The sequence below is a fragment of the Rhinopithecus roxellana genome, chromosome 18, assembly GCF_007565055.1.
Source record: "Rhinopithecus roxellana isolate Shanxi Qingling chromosome 18, ASM756505v1, whole genome shotgun sequence".
In the NCBI taxonomy this organism is placed as follows: Eukaryota; Metazoa; Chordata; class Mammalia; order Primates; family Cercopithecidae; genus Rhinopithecus; species Rhinopithecus roxellana.
This window is the reverse complement of record NC_044566.1, coordinates 46670975-46683340: the sequence shown is the minus strand read 5'-3', so window position 1 is coordinate 46683340 and position 12366 is coordinate 46670975. Positions and strand designations below refer to the sequence as shown.

The window sequence follows — 12366 nt, the reverse complement described above, 5'->3', positions numbered from 1 at the left end:
GATAATTCTGTTTTCCTAACTGCCCCTAAGTAAAAAGCTAGAGAAGTTAACCATTTTATCATTACTCTAAACTTTCTAAGCAAAGAATCACACCAACTCTCTTTTTGTCATCCAGGTTGAGTATTCCTCAACTTAAATGCTTTGGACCAGAAATGTTTCAGATTTTGAAATTTTTTTGAATTCTGGAATATTTGTATTACATTTATGTGCCCAGTTGAGCATCCCCATCTAAGAATCCAAAATCTGAAATGCTCCAAAGAGCATTTCCTTTGAGGGTCATGTCGATCCTCAGAAAGTTTCAGATTAGGGATACTCAGTCTGTATCACCTATGCCCACTCACCCACCACCCCAAATACAAATCCCAGTTTCTTTTGTTTTTTTTTTTTTTGAGACGGAGTCTCGCTCTGTTGCCAGGCTGAAGTGCAGTGGCGCGATCTCGGCTCACTGCAAGCTCCGCCTTCCCGGTTCACGTCATTCTCCTGCCTCAGCCTCCCAAGTAGCTGCGACTACAGGCGCTGGCCACCACACCCGGCTAATTTTTTGTATTTTTAGTGGAGACAGGGTTTCACCGTGTTAGCCAGGATGGTCTCAATCTCCTGATCTCGTGATCTGCCTGCCTTGGCCTCCCAAAGTGCTGGGATTACAGGCGTGAGTCACTGCGCCTGGCCAAAAATCCGTTTCTTAACTTCAAAGAGTCTAAAATGTTTTCATCTTGGGTTTACCAGATTTCATTAACAGATCTCTTCCAAATCTAATTTCTATTTCTTTTACTTCTCAATCTCTTTATTCCTCGCAAATGCTTATATAGGGTCACTTTACTTCCCTTTCTTCCAACTTTGTACATTCTCATAAATAACTACTCTCATAAATATCCTCACCACTCTAAGAAATTTTTTTCCTTGAGTTTCAATTTAAATAAATTTTTGTAATATGTTTGCTTGTTGAAAACTTTTCACAAAAATCATTTAACAGAAATAGAATATCTTAAACTTTCTTTATTAAAACAAATATTCATTAATACTATTGAAGTAAAATAAAGCCTATTATACTTTTTAATGGCATGCTTCCTTTTACATGTGTAAAAGATTAGGAAACCAAACTCATAAAAACATAGGATTGCAATCTCAATTTAAAACAACCAAATGAAAAATAAAACAACCAAATGAAAAATTCACACTATTCACTTTGTATTTTTTCCAAGGAAATAACAGTACCTTCTCATTTTTAACAAGCTGCTTTCGAATTGCAGAATCTCGTCTGAAGCATAACGCCTTACAACATGGCCCAAGATTACTAAGAAGACTTGCTCTTTCTTCTTTTCGTAGTAATGCGGCCATATTGAGAGCCCCCAATTCATGTTCAAAGAGATTGTCTGCGTCTTTCAAAAAAAAAATAAACATGCATTAAGTTTTACTAAAATAGAAAAGGGTTACCTACTTCTTAACTGAATATTCTACAAATTCTATACTTTATTAAAGTTAGCAACACTGGTGAAAATTATTTCATATTAAAGGCAATATATTCTCTGTGAAGCATCTTCAATATGTAGTTATGTTGGTAGTCTCAAACAAGAATAAATATTCTGATAGCCACTTTAAATTTACTTAAAATATAAGAAAAGCAGACTGTATGTAGATCTCGAGGTAGAGCCCAGGGAATTTTTTTTTTTAATTTTTAAAAATTTATTTATTTATTTATTTTTTGAGACAAAGTCTCTCTCTGTTGCCCAGGCTGGAGTGCAATGGCACAATCTCAGCTCACTGAAACCTCCGCCTCCTGGGTTCAGGCAATTCTTCTGCCTCAGCTTCCCGAGTAGCTGGGATTACAGGCATACACCACCATGCCTGGCTAATTTTTTTTTTTTGTATTTTTAGTGAGATGGGGTTTTACCATGTTGGCCAGGCTGGTCTTGAACTCCTGACCTCAAGTGATCTGCCTGCCTTGGCCTCCCAAAGTGCTGGGATTACAGGCATGAATCACTGCCCCCAGCACCAGGGAATTTATTTAAAGAATGTTTTTAAAGGATGTTTTAAAGAAACGCTCAAGTTAAGAATCATTGAACTCTAATTCAGTATACTGCTTACCATCAACTAGTATCAAGATTCAAATGTTATAACAATATTCAAGTCTGTGACCTCTAAAAAAAATAGTTAAGAAAGTGATTAAGTGTCAGACAACCTGCAAATTTTGTCCTAGATTTGGTTACCATAAAAACCTAGGACAACATATTAAATTAAAATCACTTAGTTTTAAGTCACAACATGCAAGGTAGGGGAGAAAACACTGAACATACAAAAAAAAAAAAAAAAAAAAAAAAAAAAAAAAAAACCCAGAAGAAGGAAAGATATAATAAAATATAAAGAAGTTGGGTTAAAAATAGACACAAAGGAAATCAAAATAACAGAACAGGACCAGTCAGTAATCCAAATAAAGAAGAGTCGGCCAAGAGTATGAAAGACAGCAGGTATTGCCTCTATTCATACAACACGATCAAGCAGGTTACTTTTAGAACCCACAAAGAAAAGCAGTAGACACTTGGGTAAAAACAAAAGACACATTTTACTGAGAACAAAATGGAGCTGCATTACATAGCTGATTTCAATTTTCTGGGCTGCAAAGTGTAAGTATTGAGATTAGATAATTAACAAGAAACCAGTCTTATGTAATATACCTAGTCAATAGGTATGTAACATAAGAAAGGTGTAAATAAATAGAAAAGCTCAAAACTAGTTCTCAAACACTGGAGTCTATCAGGATCAGCTGAGGAGGTGTTTTAAAAACATTCCCTAGGCTCTACCACCAGATTTGCAGAATGAGAATCACCATAGTTGGACTAGAATACCTTAAGGAAAAAAAGGGGCAGTTTTTCAGATGATTCAGATATACCAATGTTTGTACCAACCAATGATATAGTCATATATGCACATGACTAAAAACAAAAACGAAAACATTAACTACCATTCCACTACAGATATAATATAAAAGAAATGCACTGAGCCTACACCCTTCCTTGAAAATTGTTCATTAGCACACATTTCTGTTTATTGGGATCCTTATTTTTGGCTTTCAAAATAGTAGATTACAAAACACACACCTGCAAACCTCCTCAGGGAGTATATAACATGGCTAAATTTCTAGTCTCTTCATAGTTGTGAACTGAGCAGCACCAAATTACTCAAGAAATAGACTAAATGCATTCTTAACAGTTTAGCTCAAAAGAACTTAACCAACAGAGAGTAGAAGGTTAATAGAGGCTGGGAAGGGTAGTAGGGGTGGGAAGTTGGGGGGATGGTTAATGGGTCAAAAAAAAAAAAAAGAATGAATAAGACTTAGTAGTTGATAATACAACAGGGTGACTATAACACCCTGTTGTAAAAACTGTTATTGTCAATAGCAATTTAATTGTACATTTAAAAATAACTAAAAGAGTAACTGGATTGTTTGTAACACAAAGGATAAATGCTTGACGGAACAAATACTCAGTTTTCCATGACATGATTATTAACACACTGCATGTCTGTATCAAAGTATCTCATGTACCCCACAAAGATATACACCTACTACGTACCCATAAAAATTAAAAATTAAAAAAAGAACTTAACCTTAATGCAATTAGAAAACTTAGACAAAAGCAATTTCAATTTCAGAACACTTGTAAGTTTTCTGCTTTAAGCTTTAGTTGTTTCTTTTAAAAATTATATGTTAAGTATGATTATGTTTTCTTTCATGTTGGTACACTTGAATAGACCAAATGGAATAGAAAAATCATTATCAGTTATTTCATAAATATTTACTGAATACCCACTATGTATGTCAGGCACTTTTCTGGGCAATAGCAGAAAATATAGATAGATAATTAGACCCTGGATACGGCAGCAAACAAGACAAAGTCTTTAATCAAGATTCAGTTCTCTAATATAACCACCATAGCAGCAAAAAATAGAAGAGGTCTGATTGTCAAGCCACATCACCCCACCCTTTACAGTGTATATTTTCATTGTTTAGGTTAAGTCATCATTAAGCAAGGGCCGAACTGTATTTCATGGGTAGCAAAATCAAACCAGATTTTAACTTGAAATGCCACTAGCAAAAGTCACAGAAACAAATATCTTTAGAGGTGGGTAAGATTTTAGGGGTTTTATTCCATCACTTTACAAATTAAATTGAGGCTCACAGGAGTTACTTGCTTAAGGTCACAGAACCAACCAAACAAGACAAACAGAGTAGGGCAAGAACTAAGTCTTGGGTCATTTTTCGGTTAATACATGTTCACAATTACAATTTTTATGTATTCTGTACATGTACACTCTAGGTTTACTGGGCTATATTAAAATAAAAACATTTACTGCTTATGCTAATAGATGAAAGGAAGGGCATGAATTCATAAAACTCGTAACACAATTTTTTTCGATAAAATTTAATACTAACTAAACTTTCACGCTCAGGGACATGACATAAAATTGTTAATGTTGTTGCTTTTACCTTTTACCCTTTTTCCTTCTTTTTACCATCTACTCGTCCCTCCCCATTAATAAACTATTAGTAAGTAGCAAAATAAACTAAGGTAGGTACTAGATGAGACAGAGACAGTGAAAACCAAAACCAAACAACCCCCACCACCAGATTCCATAAGCTAGATAATCTGGAATAACTGAAAATTGTTGCAGTAAGGTCAAAAATCAGTATGATATTTTCAAAGTAGCAGTTAATATTTATTGGGTATTACTATATGCCAGGAACTGTTCTAAGTGTTTTGCCTGTAATAACTGATTTGCTCCTAATGACCATAGGAAGTTGGTCGTATGATTATTCCTGACTTACAGATGATGACACTAACACACAGATTAATAGCTAGTAGGTGGTGCGCCTACCGAAACCCAGATCATCCAGCCTTACAGACCAAGCTCTTAACCACTTTGTGAAAGACTCAACCTACACACCTGCATTTGGGTAGGTGTCTGGGGAAAGGGCTGCCAAAATACCCAATTTCTTTAGACATGAAAAATATGTAGTCTTTTTTCCTGGCTCTATTTCATTTAGCCAAGGGCAAACCACTGAGCACTTTGATATTATAACTTATTGGTTATTTATTTTATTTTATTATTTTTTTGAGACAGGGTCTTGCTCTGTCACTTAGGTTGGAGTGTGGTGGCTCAATCACGGCTCACTGCAGCCTCAATTTCCTGGGCCAGAGCATTCCTGCTGCCTCAACCTCCCTGAGCAGCTGTGACTACAGACATGCTACACCACGCCTGGCCTGTTAATAAGTAATTTTAACACAAAAAGTTCATTGTACTCTTTTTCCAACTTTTCTGTGGGATAACTCTTCTTCTCAAAATAAATTTTAAAGAGAAACTTTGACCATGAGGGTTAAATAATGACTATAAATGATTTCTCAAAAAATAGTTTCTATACAGTGTTAAGCACTACATTAGAACAGATCACAATCCTCTTTAGATGGCATCCTAAATGGTTAACAGACAGTATATAGTTAAAGTAAAATGAAACTACCTTTCGGTTTTTCTAGAAGTCTCTGACATGTTTCTTTGACTTTGGCAAAGAGTTCAGAACCTGCCAACTTTTTAGAAATCCCAACTCTTAGCATAACAGCTCCAGGTGTGAATTTTAAGAGTGCAGCCCCAGGCTCTCGTGGTTCTTTTGGATGCTTTGGCATAAGACCAGACCAATCCACATCTATCACATCTAAGGGATCTGTAAAAAGTTAAAAAGTAAGATTTGTTTTACACCAAGAAATAGCAGTCTTGTTATCTACATAGAAATTTATATAAATCAAGGAAAACACAGAAAACATTAAATGAAAAGTACTTTAAACCAAAAATGTCCTGTTCTTAAAATAAAAGCCTTCCCATATAATATTCAGAATCTAAGGACTCTGACAAATAAAAAACCTTCCCACCAAAAGAAAACAGGTAACCCAATCCACCCAAACGAATAACTCATTTTAACTCTATGGGAGATCCCCAATGAAAGAACTCTATTGACTTCACTCAGATTAGGTCTAATCTTTTGAAACTTGGTACCAGAATCCTTTTAAGGGTTAAATCTAGGAGTACATCTGTTTGCAGTGTGTGTACACATACATTTTAATTTTTAAAAACAACTATTTCATTATGAAATCTCTTTAAGAGTCAGAGAGTGACTATTATTAACACTGAGAGCAAATAATCCATCCACTGAGAAGGAACAGTTGAAGAAATAATGTTCTACTTAGAAATACCTAATACCAGAAAATAACAAAGATAACAATCATACATACCTTCTACATCAGTAGAAAAAATTGCAAAACATAAGAGCAAATTAAAATAAAAATTTCACATTTTATATAATCAAAGAAAAGATCCTCACTGTGATTTAAAAACACTGTTAGTAACGATCAGAAGCTAATTGGAATGATTCAAGAGGAATGTTAAGGGATGTTGCTTCATGGCCTAATCATTAGAGTGAGTTCTGGTAACACGCAAAGTACTGTAAGTCAAAATAATTACCAAATTTAGAAAATTGATAGAGGTATATAGTGTTCAAATATAATTTCAACTACTGTAAATTTTTGACAGGTTGTTTAAAAAGTTGGCTTATGTCACCACAGTTGCGAAGCTTTGTACCATATGCCTACCATGTAGAAAGAACATTGCTAGACAATCAGTATTTGTTTAGATTCCAAGTCATATAATATGATTCTTAAATTCTGGAAAATAAACTTTAGAATTTTGCTATTTTAAATGAGGGCCTTTCTAATTCACAGACAATGCCTACTTAAAAATGAGCAGGCATACAGGCTATAATTTTCATTTTATTGCCCTTTCAACCTTAAGTAAAATATAAAGGGAAAAATTATAAGTGCCTTAGGTCAATTTTTACAGAGTAGAAGGTAAGAATACTCTCATACCACGTAACAGGTAACTTTCATGTTTAACCACCTCTGCAAATGGTTACCTGGCATCTTCTCCTCATCCTGTTGGTCCTCCCTCTTTTCTGCATCACCTGCCAGAATTTCATCTAGTTCGTCATCACTGATTGGCTCATATCCTTCTCCAGCACCAGAGCCTAATGAATGTGTATCATCTAACTTGGACTCGTCATCTCCTGCTAAATAGACAAATTAATTTCAGATCAAAGGCAATGTTAAAGGGAGAGGATGACTAAGTCAAACCAAAAGGTAGAGGGTACACACATTATAACAATGTGAAAAACATCTTTTTCACCAGAAAACTACATCTCTTAATTATTCAAATACTTGACAGTATCAAAAGAAAACAAAAATAAAATTTAATTAGGTAAATTAAATTTTAACAGCAAGAATACAATCTGTACAGCAATTATCAGAACAGGTTATAAGATCAAATTATGACAAATAAAAGCTACTACTAACATACTAATGTTGATTGTGTGTTGTGTTAATTTTTGATAATTTAAAACTTTAAAACTCAGACAAATCTAACTTCAAAAGATTTTGAAGTTACATTTTCAAATTTTCACAATTTATCTAAAGTAATTTAAAAACTTGCAAACTTATTTAAAAAATTTACTTGAAGCTTAAATCTTAGTTCATATTATTTAGCTCATTATATAAACTTTACAGCAGTGAGGTAAAAATACAAGAAGTGCCATTAATTCTCTCTCTACATCTCAATTCCTCCTCCCTATCTCAATGATCTTTTTTCACTGATGAACACAATTTTTAGAAGAATGCTTTAATACAATTAAAAATAACTTTGTGAGTACCACTAGTGTATGTTCTATTTTTTTATTTTGCCAACTTTTTTCAACCACCTATGCTAAACTTTGTCTCTTGGTGAGTTAGTTGTGAACTTAATCCTAAAATTACAGAATACACTTAACGTTTATAATCACTAGCTAACCATACATTTCACTGAATCTACAATACTAAGTTTCAAAATGTAACCGTATGCTTTATGGGTATGAATTTGCAGCAAATAAAATATAAGAAGTTATGAGGCATTTCTAGTCATTCTAGTGATTTTCCATGTTATTAAATTCTATAGCAATCTCCCCATATCCTCACTAAGTCACTTGTAAGGTAACCAATTTTAGTAACTTTGTCATATAAACATACATCTAAACATAAATGCACACAACAGGATTTCTCATTTTTCAAGGTGATCCAACTCATTTTCCTACTTTGAGTAAAAACTTTAAATCACATAGCAAGTGATTCAGCTATACATTTCTATGCTATATTGTCTGTGATCATAACTAGCAAATTATATATTTTAGAGATGAGGGATACTGACTTTAATCACAGAGAGCTATTATAATGATTAATTCAATTATATCCCAGGGTTGTACCTCCATCAGAACCACGCTTCATGATTTGATGCTATTTATACTCAAAATTGAGATGAAAATGTAATATGAAGAGATGAATTTGAAACAGTAAGTGCCTCGAGCAGAGAAGGCTTCATCGAGAAAATAATGTATAAATTGGGACTTGAAGTTTGAGTAAGAAAGATGAGATAAAAGAAAAAGGTCTATCAGGCAATGGTATGAGTGGTACAAAGAAGGGCAGAGAATGGAAAGGCACGAGTCAGCTTGTCTAGTAAATGGGGACTGAAGGGTAAAGAGTAGAAGCATGGAGAGTGAGGTTTCACACAGCTGGGGCTGGCTCTGAGTGGGCCAAAAGGTTGATATGGACTTAGCGTTCCTATTCTAAGACTGGGGAGTACCAGTGGGATTCTAGTCAATCCGACATTAAACACAGTTTCAGGTAGTGTTATTGTTTCATATATTTGTTCTAAACTGCCCTAGAAAATAGGGATTCAGTAATAATTATCTGAATCCCTCTCTGAACTAAGAAGTCATTTCAATTTTTGTAATCTTATTTTTTTAACATCTAAGAAAAGGATGTGATGGTTATTCTTCAACATCTATATGCATTGCATCTAAACAATCTTTTATTTCATTTAGGTTTATGTGAACCAAATCTGCCTTAATGGTACTACTGAGGGGACCACATTAAAAAAAATACATATATATATGTCTCTATCTTACAGGCCTTTTCCTTCTGATATCTACTTCCCCTATAAAAGAATGGAGAATGGAGTCAATTTGCCTATTAGTGGATGCCCTTTCAAAAGAAAATAGTTGTTTCCCATGAAATCTGAAAAGAAAGAAAGCAGTATCACCGAAAAAGAGGTAGCACTCACCTTCCAGACTCTCAGTTCTCTCGGATTTATTTATATCTTCAAATCCCTGCACAGATCCCAGATCTTTATCCATTCTCTCTTTATCCAAGGCTACAGAGTCTCGGGAAGTGCTTTCTAGATCCCTTTCATGTTCACCTTCCAGTTTTGCTTCACAGCGTTTCACAGACTCTATTTGAGAAGTCTCAAAAGTTCTGTCTCTGTCTCTGTCCCTGTCCCTTTCAACAGAATCAGAAATTAGTCTCTCTCTTTCCCTATCCAAGTCTCTCCTTTTGTCTCTTTCTCTCTCTCGTTCTCGTTCTCGCAATCTATCTCGATCCCTGTTGCGTGGCCAATCTTTATCAGCATCTCGGTCCCATTCTCTCTGCCTCGTATCTCTCCTCTCTCTCTCGCGCTCTCTATCGTGTTCATATCGATCTCGCTCTTGAAGCCTGTCTCTGCTATCAAATGACCCAGATCTTGAATGGACCTGTCGATCTGACTCTGGAGAACTTCTTCTTGAACTATGGCTTCTTGAATCCTGGCGATCTAAAATAAATATACCATATACAAAGAGTTATTAGCACACGATAAAATAGAAACAAAATGTTTCATTTCAGGATCCTTTAAAACATAATTTACGTTTTTCCATATTCTATGTAATTTTCTACATTCCATATTCTCTATATGTTCTATATATTTCTATATTCTACATATATATTTCTCTCTATAAATATCCAAATATATGTCATTTTAAGAAAAATTCCTCTCTCAAAGTTCTAATAAATTAAAAAAAGTTTCCTTGTCTATTTCCACTATAACCATAAAATATCTTCCAAGAAGTACATAAAATGATTAGGCATTAATAGAACTAATCACTCCATTATTTGATCTCTTCCTACTCCCCTATCTTATTTTCTGTGGTCAAAAGAGGCAGCCTTGACTACATGAAGAACAGCAGGAAGGTTAAAATCATAAGCATTGATAAGGGACTTGAACACATAAACCCTTCTACCAAGACATACTACTAAAATCCTGATACTAAACTGATTAACACTATTGTATGTATTTCTATTATAATGTTGGTCTTAATGTGATAACAGGTAACATTTTGATGGGGCAGCTAAGCTTTTCTTTAAAAAGTTCCATAAAATTTAAGGCAACATGTAAAGTAACCAATTTAGCATTACTTTAGAATTAAAATATGTATAAAATATACTAACCTATGAAACAGTGACTAGATCATAATTCAATTTTATTACCTGAAGAAGTACTTCGACTGGGTTCTCCACGCTTTAACTGATCAATCCTAGATTTTCTCTCTCCTGTGATTTCCAGGCTTTTTGTTTTTTCTCTATCTCTTGAGCCACTGTGCAGTACTCTCTTTCGACCACTTTGGTCATCTCCACTTCGATGGGCAGAATCATTGGATGGGGAGCGAAGACGACCAGACGTATGACTACGGTTACTTCGATTGCTCCCAAGGCTGCTGCTCCTCTTTTGATCCACAGGTTTGCGATGTGGTGCATCTTCTATAGTCACATGAGGTGTCTCTACTTTTTCCATTCGTGTTCTGTGGCATTTTCTGTGTGAGTCTTCATTGGCAAAAGTATTATTGGTGGTACTGGTGGGGGCGGCAGAGGTGGAAATGGTGATGGCAGATGTGCTGAAAGAGGTGGCGGCAGCAGCTGTAGTGGAAGCAAGAGTTGCAGGCGCAGTTGTAGCAGTGGCAGTAGCCACAGGCGGTGGAGGAGGAAGAAGAGAAGATAGAGGAGAAGGGGTACTACCAGGAGTAGCGGCGGTGGCACTATGCTCTGCTTCTGTCACCTCTGTACGGTCAGGCACATCCTCATCAGACCAGTCACTGAATGCTGTATCTTCTTTTTTCTGGGTGTCCTCTAGAATACCATTCTTACCATTGCACATTTCAACCAATTCCTCTTTAGTTGTTATAGGGGGAGTCCGTGGGCCTCTTTTCTTCTTACTTTGCTGGGCTACTTCTTCATCAGAAATATCAGAATCACCTTTGGATTTTTTACGTTTTTTTTCAATGCTTTTCTTTTTCTGTCCTTTTTTTGGTGAAAATACTTGACCATCTTCAGACGTTGTCTCTATGTTACCCCTCTCTATTCCAATATCATCATCTTTCTTTTTCTTAATTGGTTTCTTTTGGATTTTTGCTTTCTTCTTGTTTTCATCATGAGCTCGATCAGATGTCTCTCGATCTTCGGACTGGTGGTGTCCTATAATGTCCTGTGCACGCATTCTTGAGCTTTCCAGGATTTCTGTCTGTTCTCTCTGTTTATCTACAGAAGAAACTTTCTCCTTGAGTTCCTGTTCTTCATAGCGCCTTGAACTTTCTTTCCTTTCTGGTTTACGGTCCTCCTCTTTCCATCTGCCCTGTCTGTCTTCTGTGAGGTGCGAAGGACTAAGAGAACGAGATTCTTGAGGTCGCACAACTTGGCTCAAGAGTCTGTGTTTTTCATCTATATAAAAGATAAAAGCAATCACACTCTCACCAGGTTAATAACCACTGCATGGCACATATAAATTATAATAAGCCAATCTCTCCTCACACCTATAATCCCAGGACTTTGGGAGAGTGAGGCAGGTGGATCACGAGGTCAAGAGATCAAGATCATTTTAAAACTTTTAAAATGACAATAATTTTAGTCAAAATAAAAATATGGCTTTACTATAAATAGTAGAAAATGACAGTACTCTAACACATACTTTAGTCACAAAAGGAGATATTTAGAGACAGCAAAGCAAGACAACTTTTTAAAAATCTTAATTCATCAGTTCCTACTAGTATGAAAGGATGGTTTCATGGTTACAAATGAATATGAATATAGAGAGACAGAAAACAGAGTCTGCTTACTTTTATCATCTCCACTGTTGTAGGCATCACTGTCCGGAGAATGTTCACGCCGGCGCTTTGGAGACTGTCTAGGGCTGGGACTACCTTCATTTCTATAGCGCTTCCTAAATTGGGCAAGCAAACACAATTTATAAAATTCTAGGGGGCAAAAAGAGATTTCTTTGTTTTTACTAGTATCTCTTTACTATAACTGGAATATATAATTGTAGAAAAGCAATATTGCCAGAGGTATATCATACAAAGGATATTCAGTGTCTTTAATAAAAATTCTTTACTTCATTTGCTAAGAATTGTGAACTTAAAATACACAACATTTCTTCTTC

The 12366-nt window shown here is 35.3% G+C and overlaps 1 protein-coding gene across 9 annotated transcripts in view; it reads right to left on the bottom strand.

Annotated features, from left to right (window-relative positions):
• The window catches only part of ZC3H13 (zinc finger CCCH-type containing 13), a 102767-nt gene that overhangs the window by 3796 nt on the left and 86605 nt on the right, over positions 1–12366 (bottom strand). For 7 of the 9 annotated variants that reach the window (XM_030922096.1, XM_030922095.1, XM_030922098.1 and 4 more), the window contains 6 exons: positions 12044–12147; positions 10425–11648; positions 9187–9711; positions 6956–7108; positions 5513–5713; positions 1216–1379 (listed from right to left, as the gene is read on the bottom strand). In XM_030922096.1, coding sequence (XP_030777956.1) covers positions 1216–1379; positions 5513–5713; positions 6956–7108; positions 9187–9711; positions 10425–11648; positions 12044–12147 — 2371 coding nt within the window. The remainder of the gene's footprint in view (positions 1–1215; positions 1380–5512; positions 5714–6955; positions 7109–9186; positions 9712–10424; positions 11649–12043; positions 12148–12366) is intronic. The other 2 variants (XM_030922101.1, XM_030922100.1) reach the window with 1 other exon arrangement.